Here is a 17,346-nt window from a genome sequence, read left to right on the forward strand (position 1 = left end):
TTTGGTTTCTAGGGTTTTTCTTGCCTTTTTTTATGGTCTACTAAACAGTTCTATTCAAGGGTTACCACCTTTCATTTCAGTTGCAAACATGACTGGTGTGGCTCTTTCTTCCTTTTAGCTCCAGCCTCCTTGGGAAGACCTACAAAAACATTCTGGCTCTTCTTCAGTTCTTATCACTTGTCTGTTTTGGGACAGTTTTCACATGTGGATGCATCTTGTTCTGCTCCCCATTTCTAGGGAATGAGCTCTGCATCAGGAGCACCCTGGCAGTGCTGTCCATCCAGCCTGGAGCCTTTTAAAGCTTACAGAAAACACAAGCTTGTCCACTTTGCTAAATATATTCCTTTTCACTTCTAGGTCCTCCTATAGAGCCCCTGGAGCCAACCAGGCCTTTACCAACTCTTCCTGTTCGCAGAATTCACTCCACTTCAGAGAGAAAGCACGAGAGGCAGCCACGACCCGCCAGCCCTCCCCTGGGTGACAGGCCAGCCCTCCCTGGCTCCAAACCAAACATCTGTGATGGCAACTTTAACACTGTGGCTCTCTTTAGAGGAGAAATGTTTGTTTTCAAGGTACTGAGAATTCCCACTTACCCATGAGTCTTCCCTTAATTTGATTGCTGGAAAAGGTTAATAGAAGTATTTGGTAGTGAGATTTGAAACGTCTGTGAAAATAGCTCTGTTCCTCGGAGGGTGATGACTGAGAAATATTGGAAGGAAATGTGAACAGATTGGTTCTGTAATATTTGGAAACAATGCCTGACGGGATTTACAGAATGCCCAGGCATCCTGTGCTCCAAAATGTGAACTGGGTGCATTGGCAGAGAATTCAGATGCCACCAAGCCTGAGAGGAGCCCCCTGTAAAGCCAGGAAGCAATACCAGTACCATGGGTAACCATTAGAGGGGTTGGGTTGGGAGGGACATTAAAGATCACCTTGTCCCACCCCCTGCCATGGACAGGGACACCTTCCACTGTCCACCATGCCCTGTCCAAGCCGGCCTGAAACACTTTCAGGGATGGGGCAGCCACAGCTTCTCTGGGAGCAGCCTCATTGTCTCAGAGGTGACATGCATGGAACCGGGGCTCTGGGAGCACTCAGCCTACCTGGGGAGTTGGAGTCAACCTTTCTTGTACAGCACAGCCCTTGCTCAATAACCCATTAGAGTACCAATGGAATATGGACATCCATGATACCATTCCCAAAATATCAGCAGTTTTATCTCTGCCCAATGGGTGTGAAGTGTGGAAAGGGACATATTGAAGGTTATTAAATGGACAAACCACATCAGTTGCAGAAGATTTCTGAAATGAAACTAGTTGAAGGTTGGGATGGTATCTCGGAGGAGTGTCAAAGGTTCTGTCCTGCTCATGCTCATCCCAGAGCATCCCCTGCAGCTTTAAGCAATGATAGAATATCTAAAGGGATATTTCGTGCTTCCTTTGTGCCTTTAAACCTTGTGTGTTTCACACAGTCACCAGGTGATGTTCAGGCTGTCTGGCTCTCCTGGGCTCCAGGAGCTTCAGCTGAACCAGGACAAGCATGACACCTCAGTGACAAGACATGGAGAGGTCACAATGCTTACAGCTGTGGACTCACTTCCCCCTGCTCCTTTCCCCTCTCCTTCTTTCCACCCATTTCCACAGCCCCATCAATCAACATCTCCCCCTTTGTGCTGCCATCTTCCCCCCACAGCACCTCCCACACTGGAGACAGTGTTGGGCTGGGTTGGAGCTGTCACCTGAGGCAGGACTTGTGTCCATAATGGTTGTGAGGCCTGGGCAAGGATTAGCAGAGCTGGATGCTGGACCCAGCCAGGTCTGACTGCAAGACAAGAGTGCTCAGTCTCAAGAGGCTTCTGGTTTTCTCAGGATCGCTGGTTCTGGCGTCTGCGCAACAACCGCGTGCAGGAGGGGTACCCCATGCAGATTGAGCAGTTCTGGAAGGGCCTCCCTGCCAAGATCGACGCTGCCTATGAGCGCTCTGATGGCAAATTCGTTTTCTTCAAAGGTACAGTACAGCTCAGCACGAGCCAGACACTCCTGCCTCAGCTCTGGCTGCTTCTGTGGCGTGAAAATGTGGAAAACGGGTACACTGCACCCTTGCCCTTCTCTGAGGGGACACTTCAAGCAGCCACTGATCCTTAAAATACAGTTCAGTGTGGGCTGGCCTTGCCAGGACCATCTCTGTGTAGAGTTAATATCAATTAGGGGAAGTTGGCTTTCATGTGACAAGAAACAGCTCCTATTTCCCAGCGAGTGCCAGTGCCCTGCTTATCTCCTTGAACACCTTTTGCCAGGGCATTGAGCCCTCTCCAGGTGCAGGGCACTCCCAAACCTCATTTCTGGACAATTGTCTCCTAAAGAGACAAAATGACCAACCTTACGCTGGGGCCCACTTTAGCTCCTTGTATGGTGGCTGTGCCTGAACAGGATCCTGTACCTTGAGAGCAAATGGTGAGCAAGGAAGAGTGGCTGGACAGCATGGCTGGTACAAAAACACAGAACCTGGGCTTCTGCATTTGTGTCTGCAACGGCAGTACCTCAGCTTTCTAAACTGTACTAAAACTTGAGAGGCTCAAGGAAAGGCAACAGAAATGTCTGAAAAGCTTGGGCTGATCAACAGCTCAGCCTGAGCAAAGGATGGCAGACAGGGGATGAGAAAGTCTGAAATCATGACTGGCATGAGAAGGTAAATGGGAAAGGGCTGTTCAGCAGCTCTCCCAAAACCAGAGCTGAGAAGCAGCAGATGAAATGAGGTTTCAAATTCAAAATGAAGCTTTTCACAGATTGCAGTTAAGCCTGGAAGCCCTCAAGATGCTGCAGTCCACTGGTTGGTTTAGGTTCATATCGATCCGACTCCTAACAGGCCAATGTGTTTGTTGTTGTGTCCCTGCTCATCTCTAGGAGATAAGTACTGGGTTTTTAAGGAGGTGACGGCAGAGCCGGGGTACCCTCACAGCCTGGTGGAGCTGGGGAGCTGCCTGCCCCGCGAGGGCATCGACACCGCGCTGCGCTGGGAGCCCGTGGGCAAAACCTACTTCTTCAAAGGGGACAGGTACTGGAGGTACAACGAGGACAAGAGAGCAACGGACCCAGGCTACCCCAAGCCCATCACCGTGTGGAGAGGAATCCCTCAGGCTCCTCAGGGGGCATTCATCAGCAAGGAAGGCTGTATGTGTCTGCAGGCATTGCACCTGTTAGATCGGGAAGAGCTGGTCTGTGCTGGGAGCTGGGTGGTTGGATGTGGAGTGTTTTGAGTATTTTCTCATCCAGGAATCAAGTCTCAGAAGCCCTGGGGTCACCTGGGCTTTGTGAGCAGCAGCAGTCTGAGATTCTTCCTGGCCCTCATCCCAACCCACACACTTCCTCAGCTGCTAAACCACAATTGGGACAATCCAGCTCTGCGGGAATGGGACTTTTTCTGCCACAACAGACCCTACCCAACTTTTCCTGGGCCCTGGTTCTGGGGGTGCTGGAACTTACATTTCCTCCTAATCTACCTGTAGTGAGCTCTGGCTCTCTGCTAAAGGCTCCAGCCTGTCTGATGTCAGTAGTTAGCCTTGAAGTTATGCTCTGAGTAGGGGCTTGGCGCTCCAGGGGCTCCTTCCAACACATTTCTTTCTCTGATTTGAAGATTTCCTCCTCCAGTAAAGGAAAGAGCTAACAGAAGGGGTTTGTGCCATTGAGGCTGTGTTCAAATTTGGAGCTGTGGTGTGAGAGGAGGGCTGTAGGGCTGGGCCAGGCTTTGGGGAATGGCAGTGAGAGTCAGTTAAGCTGGGGAACAGTGCAGGAGACCAATACTTTGACCACAGCTCCCTTCTCCTGTTCTCTTATTTTCTAATAACTTGAAAGTCAATAGAAAATGGGTCATCTGGGGAGAGGGAGGTGCTTCAAACAACATGTAGCATAAAGCATCACCCTTGTATTAGCAGTAGAACAACACTCCTCCTTAACACAGGCCAAATCTTCGGGATTCTGTGGCAAAAGGATTCATCTTACTCAGCATTTGTTCCCTCAGGCTGAATGAACAGAAACAGGATGTTCTTCCAAACACTGTCATATCCAGACACATGCTGGCACCCTGCAGATGATGTTTATCACTTAGCAATGATGAGCACATATTTACAGATACCTTAGTTAAAAAATACCTCACTGCAGAACCTTTCCTTTCAAGATTGTAGAGTTTTAATTCCCAGCTTGTCTTGGCCAAGGGGAATGGTGTTCCATGGGTAATGTTGAACATGCTTGCCAGGGTTACAGCTTCTCCTTTAAATCCCACCTCCAAAACCACCTTCACTTTCCAATGGCTGGGGAATGTTCTGGATAAATGTGTTTTATTGACTTAGGTATTGTCTGTCTTTAGGCTCCCTTAAAGTCCTCCCACAAGCACAGCTCACCAACAGGAAATAGTGAGTAATACTCTCTGTTTTGTCTCCTAGTTTACACCTACTTTTACAAAGGGAAGGAGTACTGGAAGTTCGATAACCAGAGGCTGAGTGTGGAGCCAGGCTACCCCAGGTCGATCCTCAAGGACTGGATGGGCTGTAACCAGAAGGAAGTTGAGCGGAGCAAGGACCGGCGCCTCCCGCACGACGACGTGGACATCATGGTGACAATAAATGACGTGCCCAGCACTGTCAATGCCATCGCAGTGGTGATCCCCTGCATCCTGTCTCTGTGTATCCTTGTCCTGGTATACACAATCTTCCAGTTTAAAAACAAAGAGGTGCAGCAAAATGTCGTGTACTACAAAAGACCTGTCCAGGAATGGGTATGACACAGCCTGCTGCACATTTCAACTCATTGAGCTGATGAGGACTATGGACACACACAAAAAAGTGGAAAAAAATGCATTGAAAAGCCTACCAAACAAAACTACTTCAGTGACCTACAAGTTTTGGACACCCTGGGATGGAAATAAGCAGGAAAACTGGAAAAAATACAGGCAGGCAGCCTTGCAGTGTGGAGCCTCTTTCCTTTGTACTGCTTTGGTCACCTGCCAGCCACGGTGCCATCCACCGGCTCGCTCTGCCAGCACCAGAGTCTTTGAGACAGGTTTCAACTGATCTGGGAAACTTCCTTCAGTTCCCTGCACCAGTGCTCCCTGTTAAACCCAGCATTCTCCAGTGTAGCTAAACCACCTCTGAACAGAACCATTTTTTTAATAGCTCTCTCATAAATGAATTAAGATCATGAAATCAATGAACAAGAACAATTTCAGTGTCATAAGCAGAAGACATTCTGATGCTGAATCATTCTAAAAAATCTTCTTAGTTTATTAAAAAATCCAGGGATGTACCTGGATACGATTTTCCAATACCTGCTGGTCAGATGTTTTGTACATTCATAACTAATCAATGCTGCCACTCAGCACAGTGCACGAGGAACCACCAAGCACTCAAAGAGGTACCGGAGTGCGGAGCAGAAGCTCAAGAAGCACCAAACCAGACACCTGGCAACATTAAGCCCTAGACTGGGACAATCTGAAGACAAAGTAATTGGGTCTTAAATAACAACCAAACCAATCATGGTTTTTGTTTTGGGAGCCACTCATGAAAGAAATATTTAAATGTCATGTAAGTTGGTTTAAGCTCCCGCCAGCAAGAACCCAGGAACCAATGGTTACCAAAATACGGGGAATGAGTATAGACAGACTGCACTCTGCCCGTTCAGACACTGGGAAAAGATGAGTTGTTGTTCCGTGGCATGTGTAACTAGATTGTGGAATTTGTATGTTGGGTTTCAGGAGAATGGAAATGTTTGTTTGGAGTGAGGTCGTCATTATATTTTGGTGAAATAATCAAGGTTCGGTAAGAATTAGGCCTGTTTATAAAACTAAATCCAACCCCTGTAGATGTTACAAACGTTGTATGCCTTCAGAATTTGGGGGTTTGTTTTGCCCACTTCTTCACAGGCAAATATTTGGCAAGGACCAAAGGAAGCATGCCACACAGTAGAATGAGTTTACCATGTTTGACAGAGCCATAAAAATCAGGTAAAGGCAAGAAAAATACCTTAACTTTCAGCTAGTGACTTTCCACAGATCTCTTCCTACAACAGTAGCTTCTGCTTGTCCCTCTTACTTGTGAGTGGTTCAGGACATTGTGCCCTAGCCACAAACTTTTGATTTTCGTGTTGATGCTGATATTTTTACCATTTTGAATAAGAGTGGAAGAGCCTTTTGCAGTGCAGTGTAATGGTGAAGCCCAGCACTGTACAGAAGTGCCATCCATGTCAGCACAGGAATTGCTTTGCCCGCTCACCATGGGGAACAGGTGATTAGCCTAAACCCCCTGCCTATAACTGAATTTTATTGAGTGCAATGAAGTGCAATGCACAGAATGTCCACTTAGTATAGAAAATTACAGCTTTGTAATGTCAGCTCTTAAAAAAAAAAACCCCAAGGACAACAAACACGCTAAAACTATTCCTAATTACAATGAGGAACAAAGCAGCAGAGATCGTTAGCATTCTGGATTGCTAATTAGTGCTCAAATATTGCTCTGGTGAAGCAGGATAGACACTTAGATTCGTCTGGTGAAGCCCACTAGGACTGCATTAACATGTGGTCTCAAACTGTATTTTGTCCTTCATAACTGATTTCCATAGCCAAGCTGTTTATTGTGTTTAAACATAAACTATTACCAACATATTACAAAGTAAGTGAGAAGCTCGTAGATGCAAAACTTTGAACTGTAGTGACAAAACGTGCTAACGTCTCACGGTGAGTGAAGGAGTGCGAAGGACCAAAGGAAACCAGAGCTCCTGATCAGACAGCCCCACGCTACTCCGCGTTGCTCTGTGCACCAGAGGTGTGGTGGGACACACCACGGCCACCACGGCCACCTGGCACCTCGGTCTCATCTGTACGCTGCCATCTCGCCGGGACTGCGACAGCCCAAACCTTTGAGCAACTTCCAACAGCCATCATTAAAAAAAAAAATTATTAAAAAAAATAATTTACAAGGGAGAGCAGTGTCTGGGTTTGTTTGTATTTTATCCCACTCACCCCAAAGTTAGGGTTTTGGCCTGCCCAAAGAAGGAGCGATCGAGCAGAGCAGTGCCCTGTGCCCGAGGTGGCTGCAGCAAGGTGAGCTGCTGCCCTGGGCTGCCAAAACCCAGCCCCAGCTGCTGCTCCACAGAGCCACAGAAATACCCCAGGGCCTTTTCCACCTGCCCTGTGCCCCCTCCTGGGGCAGGTGTTACATATGGGAGTTGCCAGGGGGTGAGAACAGCCCTCTGCAGCCACAGGGGGCTGCAGGAGGGGAGGCAGCTTTCCTCCAGCACAATCCCATTCATTATCACCTCTGTTTTGCTAAGATCAGCCCATGGGCAGTCCTGGGGTAACTTGGGCACAAACATGGGGGTTTTTTTGTGTGTAAGGGACAGTTCCCACCCTGAGCTGTTTGCAGGGATCCTACAGGAGCACTGGGCTTGCTGCCTATCAGCCTGGCCAAAGCTCTCTGTGGGCAGGGGCTGCGTTCCAGCTCCTGTCCAGAAATGCGGGACACATTGTTCCCACACGGGAGCAGGGATCAGCAGAGCTAATTCAGCTCTAACAAGCAAAAGGCTGTTTTGTGTTTGTGATCCTGCTCTGCAGCATGGGGATTTGGAGAGCCCAGGGACCTTGGAACACGCAGGACAAACTGCCAGCCACACTCAATATGCTATTTGGGTTTTTTTCCCGTTTTTGACTACTTTGAACAATTTCATCACCATTGAGGTTCACTTTCACAGGCTTGTTTTTTACATTTTACATCCTCTGTAAAGGATCCTAACAAGTTTTTGGCCATTAAAGCACACACAGCTACGCACCCCAAGACCTTCCCACTGAACCCACTTATGAGACTTTCATAACATTCACCTCAAGGCTAGATTCCAGCCCTTCTCATAGCATCACCTATTTGTCCAGCACTCCTTCAGTTCCTCTGAATGTTCCTGCAACCCTTCCCAGCACCTGAAGTCACATGTTGCCTTTGCCTGATGGCAAAGGTGCCATGTGGCTTTAGTCATGCTGTGTAACCCACACCTTTGTAGCTCAATTTAAGAATCCCAAGAACCCATAGCATCCAAGTTCTGGCAACATTTGATTTGACTGACTATTGAACATACAATTTTATTGACTATTCCTTAACACCTGTTGGCATCATCAGCACACATGCTGTGCTGCCTTGGAGATGAAAGCCATGGAAAAGGGGCAGGCAGGGGCTGCACTGTGCTTGTGCTGTCCCCTGGAATCCTGCCATTCTGGAGCCCTTCACCTGGGCTCTCATGTCACCCTTGCTGTGACACAGTGCTGCACTCAGCCTCCTCAGCACCCTGCTCCTGCCAGCTCTGGCACTGCAGGGCAGATCTCAGGGCAACCAATGGGTAGCAGTATGAGAGTTTCACCCTTCCTTTCCCCAGCCTCTTTTGGAGTTTGAGACCCAAAATCTAATGTAGATGTGCATTATTCCAGAATATCTACTTGCAGAAACACTGTGCAACACTTGCATCTCATCTACACACAGAGCTCAGGATGAAGATGCATTATATACATTCCAGATAATGCTGCTCTGGGCTCTTTGGGCTTTGTTTTCCTCATTAGCTTCAGACATTGTTTGCTTTCTTGACCATTACTGAACCCAGAGCATGTCTGTTCCAATGTGGACCTTCAATCAGGAGTGTGCTCTTGCACTGCTCAGAGCTCACCACTACTGGGTGAAATTTGGATTCTTAACCACAATCTGCTTCACTTCACACTCAACTGCAGTTTCCCTTTCTATCCAGTCCTCATCCTTACTAGTCTAAGTCAGTGTGACCAAAATTCCCTGCCCTAATCCATTGACTTTCCTAAACCAGGCAAGAGGACTTCCCTCATTCCATGGGATCACTGACCCAAGGTCCCCAAATGCCTTTTGAAAATACAACAGTACAAGAGACCCTTTCCCTATCCCTGTGGACTCTTAAAAGAGCTGCCTAAGTCCTGTGGGACACAACTTGCCATTAAAACACCACGCTTATCCTCTCTCATGATCTGTGTTTCTAAACCCATTCTTCATTACAGTTTGTTTTCCTTGTACACAGCTCCATCTCACTAGCTCAGGATACCCACAGAGACACATTTAAAACAGGTATCACATTTGCTCCCCCCAAGAGCTGAGCCCTGTGAGGTGGCCAAGGAGAAGCAGCTTCTCACTCTAAACCTGAGACAGGCTGAGGGGAGACTTGGAGTCAGGGCCAAGACAGGTGGTGCATATTAAAGGGCTGATATCTGATCACAGATGATCATGGCAATCTTTATTTTGAAGTTTAAGGAGTAACCTGTTAATCAGCCAAATCTTACAAAGTCTTTCCTGAACATCCAGACAGTAAAACAAAAATGGAAATTTGCTCAATTTTCTACAAAGCCCAAAGCAGCTGGGCCAAAAAGAGCTCTGCCCATACAGCCCACAGGTCACTATACCCCAAGAGAACTCAGCTGAGAGCAAGGCAGCTTGCTCCAGTGTGGAGACAAGTGAGAGCTTCCTCTTACCCTCAGGATGGAAATGGAGGTACTTCTGTGCCTTCAGTGCACCCTTAATGGACAAGCAGGAAAGCAACTGAAATGAGATATCCTGACTAACAGCTGTGTAGAAAGAAATTACAATCTTCTGCCTGAAAGCAGCACCTACAGCAGCTTTCATCTGGGCACAGGCAGAGCTCCTCATGAGGTAGCTCCCAAATCTGTAGCCCTTGACTGACTGACTGCTCAGAACCATGCTATTTAACCTCTGTCTCCAAGGTGACTCCAGACAAGGTGGTCCAAATCCATTGAGATTTGCTGATTTTTCTAAGAGTTTCCCATTGTAGGGGGTGAACTCCTGCAGGATAAATTAAGCCCACTGGCAAATGTGTCTTTTGGGCCCTCTCCTGCAGGTGCCCCAGAAGCAGCACAGGTGACACCAGGTCAAACATTGACCCTGGAGGTCCAGGGACTCCCACACTGTTATTGTTAAAAGCCCTTGGATTGACACTGAAAAACTCCAGTTTTTAACCAAGCTGATCACTTCAGAATCACCATCCCTTGGAAACAGATGCAAGTGATGGCAAAAGAGCAGGTGATAATTTTTGAATTATTTTGTGGATTTTTGAATTATTTTGTGGCAAGTAAACTACTGTATTTTTGGTACTGGACATACAAAGGGGTCTTACATGTACCTAGAGCAGAAACACCACTCAAGCAGGAGTGTGGAAAGAGAGGGCAGTACACGTAGTGCCAAAACAAACTCTGTGCAGCAGGACTCTGGTGCAAGACTTAAGGCAAAATAATCTCTAGTGATCAACATCCAAGAGCCACAAGAGTAAATATTGTGGGGTAATCTGAGGGGCTCAGTTGGCATCACAGAACCAGAAAGCAGAGCTGAAGAACTGAGCAAAGGGATAGAGAGCATTCCTTATTTGTAACTTATGCATGTTATTTGTCAGTTTTTGTGGTAACAGTTTACAAAAGATGACAAACATTTGGTTTTGTAGCCTCTCCTTTGGGTCAGGCCTGCAGAAACATCATCAGAAGTTCTGGATGTCTGTGATCCAAAGTGCAGCTCAACACTTCACTCCTTAGGAGCTTTCTGGGAAGTAGGAACCAACACTGCTCATGTCAGGCTAAAAGACAAAACAGAAAGAAGGTTTAGTTGTGCCAGAATGCAGAAGGCATTTCAAAATACCAGCTTCAGTCAGTTCTCACCTTCCCATTACAAAGGCACAGAAGAAATTTCCCTTTCTAGGAAAAGGAAAGCAAGGGTAAGAGGGAAGAAAGATGTGGCTGCTAACAGCCAGCCACAGGATCAGACCTCTCAGGCTGGCAAAGGCAAAATGCACATTCAGCCTGGCCCAGGTAATGATCTACAGCTCAGAGCAGGCTTAATTACAGCTCTGATATGCTCACAGACATCAAGACTTTGTACCCAAAGTGTAACAGGGCAATGAATAATTTAAAGGGCTTTCTACTGAAGGAACTCTTTATGCCATAAACAATTCCCAGACTGTGGCTGAGAACTCAGCAACCAAGTTACAATGCTCAGGAAGTTCAGGAACACACTTTCAGCACCACATCAGTGGTGCTCAGAGTTGGAACTCAGGGCCCAAAATCAGTTCCCACAGGACATTCATCTATGCTTCTGCCTAAATGTAAAAACATTTGCTTATGAAAAATATTTACATACATTAATGAACGGGGAAGGCCCCATATCATCATCAGTCCAGATGGAAAAAAACATCTGCCTCACATTAAAAACTAACTTGAACAAAGCCTTTAGCAAAAAGGCTTAAAAAAAAATTCAAGTTAGCAGTTTTAAATGTAAGAGGTCTGTGGCAGCAGCTGCTGACACGTTCCATGGTCTTTTTGGCTCCAGAAATGGTTACAGCTAGCATTTGAAATAACAGTTGAATAACTACAGTGATCAAAAGCCAAGATGACAAGCAAAGTCACTGATATTTTAACTTTTAAAATAAGATTTGTTTTAAAAAACTGATTTATGCCATAGCTGAGCACTGAACAGTTTGGAAAGAAAATCTGCCGCTGAAACAGATGTTAGTTCTCACAAAAAGGATTCTCATTACAACAGCATATTTCATAACCCAATGAGTAACTGCTGCCAGTAACCAACAAAAGGGGAGAAGTAGTGAAAAAATGATGATTAAAGCAGACAGATCAAGTGTGAAACCAGCTGCCTTTATAACAAAATCTTGCCTGTTCTGCCCACGACTCTGGATCCTCCTTACCTGTCAATGAGGGAATCCCTCATGTTGGTGGCGATGGTGCTGGGCTGAGCCTCGTTGAGCCTGAAGATGCTCTCGATGACAGAGAGCTCGGTGCTGGTGGTGTCCAGCCCGCAGAAGGCGCACCAGTCATTGACCACCATCCCCGCGGCGATCACCTCGCTGCCGCGGTTCACCGTGCCCGCCTGCGGACACAGCGGCCGTGAGAGGGGCTGCCACAGCTGCTCACAGTGCCACCCTGCCTGCCACAGCTGCTCACAGTGCCTGGCACAGCTGCTCACAGTGCCTGGCACAGCTGCTCACAGTGCCCTGCCACAGCTCCTCACAGTGCCACACCGCCTGCCACAGCTCCTCACAGTGCCACACCGCCTGCCACAGCTCCTCACAGTGCCACACCGCCTGCCACAGCTCCTCACAGTGCCCTGCCACAGCTCCTCACAGTGCCACCCTGCCTGCCACAGCTCCTCACAGTGCCACACCGCCTGCCACAGCTCCTCACAGTGCCACCCTGCCTGCCACAGCTCCTCACAGTGCCTGCCACAGCTCCTCACAGTGCCCTGCCACAGCTCCTCACATTGCCACCCTGCCTGCCACAGCTCCTCACAGTGCTCTGCCACAGCTCCTCACAGTGCCACCCTGCCTGCCACAGCTCCTCACAGTGCCACACCGCCTGCCACAGCTCCTCACAGTGCCTGCCACAGCTCCTCACAGTGCCCTGCCACAGCTCCTCACATTGCCACACCGCCTGCCACAGCTCCTCACAGTGCCTGCCACAGCTCCTCACAGTGCCACACTGCCTGGCATAACTCTTCACAGTGCCCTGGCACAGCTCCTTACACTGCCCTGGCACAGCTCCTCACAGTGCCTGCCACAGCTCCTCACACTGCCCTGGCACAGCTCCTCCTCAAACCGCCTGGCACAGCTCCTCACACTGCCCTGGCACAGCTCCTCACACTGCCCTGGCACAGCTCCTCACACTGCCCTGGCACAGCTCTTTGTTGGGGGGCTCAGCTTACACTGCTGAAAAGAGCAACTCTGCCACCAGCAAAGTTCTGAAGGTGTCAGATGAAATGATTAAGGAACAGCCTTTACTCTCTGGTGAGAAACTGGTGTGGCATTCAGTGACAGAGAATCCAAGGAGCAGGAAGGATAACAGCATTCACACATCCAACTGAGCAGGCAAAGGAGTTTCTTACTTAATCTTTTTAAAAACTGGCTAAAAATGCAGGTGTTAGAATGGTAGGTGCTGCTGCCTAGTTTTGTTCCCAACAAGCCTCTCCTGTCAAAAGGCAAGCTGAGTGAACATTCAGTCAATGCAGTCAAACCTCCCTCAACACTCACCACAACTGGCACAGTGATAGTGGCAAGAAAGGCTCTTTTGCAAGGTCTATTCCAGCAGGGTAGCACAGCAGCAGAAGGGCAAACCCCGGGAAAAGAGGATGAACCACGTGGAGCAGGCAGCCTATAAAGGGGAAGGGCAGAGGGGCCTGGCCTCCAGGGGAAGGGGGGTGGCCACCAGGAATGCCCAGCCAGTGACAGGGGAAGGAGAAACCAGAGGAAGTTGTGACACCAAGTCCATGGGGGAGTCTGTTTTTCCCTTTGGGAGGGCTAACTCTATGGTAAGTAGTTAATGTTTCCAGGGCTGAGGGCTTGGGGACTGACCAAAGGGAGAGAGTTCATGGGACGCTACAACTGGCTTCAGCCAAACCACAAACAGCCTCACATTCTGTATCTGCACAACGTGCACAATCCCAGCAGAGCAACATTTCAGAGGGCAGCTAAAAGCACTGAGCAGCTTATGCAGACTCAGGAAGGATTAGAAATTGTATTGAAGACTTGGTTCAAGTCTTTTCCTCACCTCCCACTCAAAATCACTTCACAGAAAAAATCTATCTGGGAGCCCCTGAGCTGGAGAAACATTGCACTGGAGCTGGGAGGGAATGGGAGCAGCAAACACTCCACAAAGGCCTTACCACGAGTGGGACCTGCAGCAAAGAAGAGAGCTCATCCTGGTCATCGATGGAAGTCTTGGGGTGCACGATTCCTCCCTGGTTACTGAACACACAGTAACTTCCAACCAGCACCTGGTCTGCTACAGTTTGTCTGAACACCTCCACCTTCAGCACATCCGCCAGGATCTCTTCTGTCTCCTGCAAACGGAAGGAGGATAAAGCCTTCAGCCAAATGGAATTGTGGAGTGGGAAGTGAAGCTATTCCTGCACAGAGCCCTCAGCTGGGAGCCTCTCACACTGCACAGCCCAGTGCAACCCAGCCACAATAACACACACAGCCAAGCTCCACACTCTGCACCTTCCCAGCTTCCTGTGCCACTACAAACACAACCTCCTGCCTCTGCTGGAAAGTGCCCAAATCCCCCCTCTCTGCTGGCAGTACATCACTTGTATCAATTCTCAGCAAACCAGTCCTCTTTGCTCCCAAACCACATGGACAAAATGGTCTAATGCTCCCCATAACTCTAACAACTCTTTTCCTCTTCTGATTTCACTGTGAATTATTTTGATTTCTCTCTCTTTGGCCATCTTACATTACTTTTTACACTTTTTAAAAACATAAGAGTACAAAGCCTTCTCCCATCCCCTTATTTTTCCTTTTGCACTCCTGCCACTAAGCTGGAAGCAAACACTGTCAGGACCTGCAGCCACACAACACATCACTCTCAATGCCATTCAGGTTCCTGTTCTCAGGCATAAAATGGGAGTGACATTGTCTCCTCTGCCCTTATTTTAAACTCTCATACAAGAACCTTCTATTTTTCTTTCAGACCCCTGTAATGATGCACATCCGTGGTCTCTTTCAGCTATGACATGCTCTGACTCATTCAGCTGTAGCTTGTAACTCCTCCTGCACTCCTCCTTATGCCCCTGATTAGACCCATGCACACTCCGCCTCACCCAATTTTATGCACCCAAAGCAAACTCCACCCAATGATCACTGATTCACAGAATGCTTTGGGTTGGAGGGACCTTAAAACTCATCTCATTCCACCTCCTGCCATGGGCAGGGACACCTTCCACCACACCAGATTGCCCCAACCCCCATTCAACCTGCCCTTGGCACTTCCAGGGGTGGGGCTTGGAGCTTCTCTGGACAATCTGTTCCAGACTCTCACCACTCTGTCAGGGAAGAATTTCCTGCCACCATCCCATCTAGCCCTGCCCTCAGTCAGTGGGGAGCTGATCCCCCTTGCCCTGCCCTGTGACACACAGGACCCCTCCCACTCCCTCCCTTCTCCAAAGCACCTCCACCCCCTCTGCACCACAGGGAACAATTCCAGCCTCAGCCAGGGCAGCATTTCCCAGCCCCGCTCTGGATGAGGGAGCATCCCAGAGCCCTGTACCCTGTCCAGGTCGGGGTGCACCAGGGCCACGTAGTCGTTGCAGGTGGTGACGTTGCCCAGGGCCGAGAGCCGCTCCTCCACGCGCTGGATGCGCACGGAGTCGGGGAGGCTGTTCCTGATGTGCTGCAGCTCCTGGTCTGTCGTGCTGCTCGGCACCAGTAGCCCGTGCCTGTTCCCTAGCAGGACAGCAGGAAACAGGACAGAATGAAAATAATGTTCCCACAGGGTGTGTCAGCACTGCCCTGCTGTTCACACATGGCTTCAGCTGCTCGTGCTCTGTGCACTTCTTTCAAGCCCAGAATTCAGCCTAGGAGATGTAAAAATAATGAGCACCTCAGGAAAGGAAAAGCCAGGCTGAAGCTCAGAGTGTGGGTGAAAGGCACTATCGTTACCCCCTTCTCTCTTCCAACAGGACAAAAGGAGCCCCCAGGCTCTCAGTGAGACACTTAACAAGGAACTCTCCGTGCAGATGCCACCTGCCCTACAAAAGGCCCAGGGCTACTGTTTATGTGACTGTGGCAGCACGGCTGAATGGTCGAAGAACAAGCAAGAACCTGATCAGAACTAACAGGTCTCACCAGGCACAGACACGTGAAAGGCTTTTCCCTGACTCACATTCGGTATCGCCTCCCCCTCCCTGGCCACCGAGGAGCAGCCGAGCTCCCCCGGCCCCGAGAGCCAACACCCCACCCCGGCTCCGGGCGAGTCTCTGTTTGCCTCCTTCCTTCACAGAACCAGCCGGGTTGGAAAAGACCTTTGAGCTCATCCTTCCCTCTGCTCACACACTCGAGGCATTAAAACCCTCGAGGGCGAGGGGCGCTGCCCCACGGGCCCCCAGGCACGGCTCAGCCCCGCTGCGGCTCCGAGCGAACCGCGACCCCTCCCCGTCCCCGCCGAGGCTCCCCCGGCTCACGTACCCACACACATCCTGCCGATGATGCGGCAGCCGGCGATGGAGGCGTGAACCACCGGGATGGTCCCGAAGAGCTCCCCCTCGAACACGCTGCAAGGAGAAAGCGCCGCGTCAGGGCCGGGCCGGGCCGCGGGCAGGGCCGGGCCGGGCCGGGCCCGCCTCACCTGTAGAAGTTCTCGGAGCCGCCGATGGCCACGAGACAATAGGCGTTGGTGAGCTTGGCGAAGCAGCCCAGCTCGTTGTTGTTCTCGAAGCTGGCGCGGACCGCCATGGCAGGAACGGGAATGCGAGCGGGGCCGGGAATGGGAGCGGGAATGGAGCCGGGAACGGGACTAAGAAGGGAGCCGAGAAGGGGAATGGGAACGGAGCTGCCTCCGGGAAGGAAGCCGGAACGGGACCAAGATTGGGGCGAGAACGGGAACTGGGCGGGGCCGGGGCCGGGAAGGAGCTGAAGCGGGAACAGGAACGGGAACGGGAACAAGGACGGGCCGCGGCGGCTCCGAGCGCCTCCGCCGGAACCACGAGGCGCCGCCGATTCCGCTTCCGGCAGGGCGCACGCGGGGCAGAGCGGCACCGGCCGCCCCTGTTGGGGACAGCGCCCCCAAGCGGCCGGGAGGTGAGAGCGCCCAGGGCGCGCCGCCGTGAGGGGAGCGGGGCGGGACCCGCTGAGGGACCGAGCGGGACCGGGACTGGTCTAGGAGGGACCGGCCTGTGGCGGGAGCACCGCCCCAGGCACCGCTCGCCGGCTGGGGCCCCGCCACGGCCCTGTGGGACACGACCCGTTCCCGTGTGCCGGATCCCGCCTGGGGCTGGGCCGGCTCGTGTGTACCTACAGCCTGGAGAGGCCGTCACGGGTCCAGGGGCGGCATTCGCTGTCCTTGTCCCTGGTGTCCATCACTGTCCCTGTGCCAGGTGTGCCATGGCTGTCCCTGTCCCTGTGCCGGTGCCAGCCGTGCTGTGCTTGTCTCTGTCCCTGTGCCAGGTGTGCCATGGTTGTCCCTGGCCACTGTGGGCCACCCCCTCTGTGTACAGCCCGGCCCATGCCCTGGTGCTCCCCAGATTCTGGCGCTGTCCCTGTCCCAACAGGAGCCATGCCTGGGCGCCCCTGCCCTGCTGACACCTGTGGTGTAGGACAGCAGATGTGTCACCTGTGAGCTGACAGGCCACCCGCGACCCGGCTGCCACCCGAGTGCCTCGCTCGTGTGTAGGGGCCACCTGTGTCAGCTCCCACCAGTGTTCAGGTGTGACCCCATCCGTGTGCTGACACCTCTGCCGTGCCAATGTCAGCCGTGTGCAGATGCCAAACATGCACCCAGACACGTCCCTGTCCCCTC

General features: G+C 50.7%; 2 protein-coding genes across 2 annotated transcripts in view; one reads left to right on the forward strand and one right to left on the reverse strand.

Moving 5' to 3' along the window:
* MMP24 (matrix metallopeptidase 24) overlaps nt 1–6,970 on the forward strand; it is a 42,387-nt gene extending 35,417 nt beyond the window's left edge. The window contains exons 6-9 of the mRNA XM_063172130.1: nt 358–572; nt 1,872–2,010; nt 2,907–3,173; nt 4,442–6,970. Of these exons, the coding sequence (XP_063028200.1) occupies nt 358–572; nt 1,872–2,010; nt 2,907–3,173; nt 4,442–4,779 (959 nt within the window). The 3' untranslated portion in view covers nt 4,780–6,970. The remainder of the gene's footprint in view (nt 1–357; nt 573–1,871; nt 2,011–2,906; nt 3,174–4,441) is intronic.
* A 2,289-nt stretch (nt 6,971–9,259) lies between these two features.
* On the reverse strand, nt 9,260–16,532 carry EIF6 (eukaryotic translation initiation factor 6). The gene is made up of 6 exons (XM_063172131.1): nt 16,177–16,532; nt 16,017–16,102; nt 15,100–15,275; nt 13,715–13,891; nt 11,745–11,926; nt 9,260–10,625 (listed from the first exon to the last, which is right to left on the reverse strand). The coding sequence occupies exons 1-6, from the start codon at nt 16,281–16,283 to the stop codon at nt 10,616–10,618; spliced, it is 738 nt and encodes a 245-aa protein (XP_063028201.1). The 5' UTR covers nt 16,284–16,532; the 3' UTR covers nt 9,260–10,615.
* Nucleotides 16,533–17,346: the final 814 nt, after the last annotated feature.

This window comes from Melospiza melodia, chromosome 19 (assembly GCF_035770615.1).
Source record: "Melospiza melodia melodia isolate bMelMel2 chromosome 19, bMelMel2.pri, whole genome shotgun sequence".
Taxonomy (NCBI): domain Eukaryota; kingdom Metazoa; phylum Chordata; class Aves; order Passeriformes; family Passerellidae; genus Melospiza; species Melospiza melodia.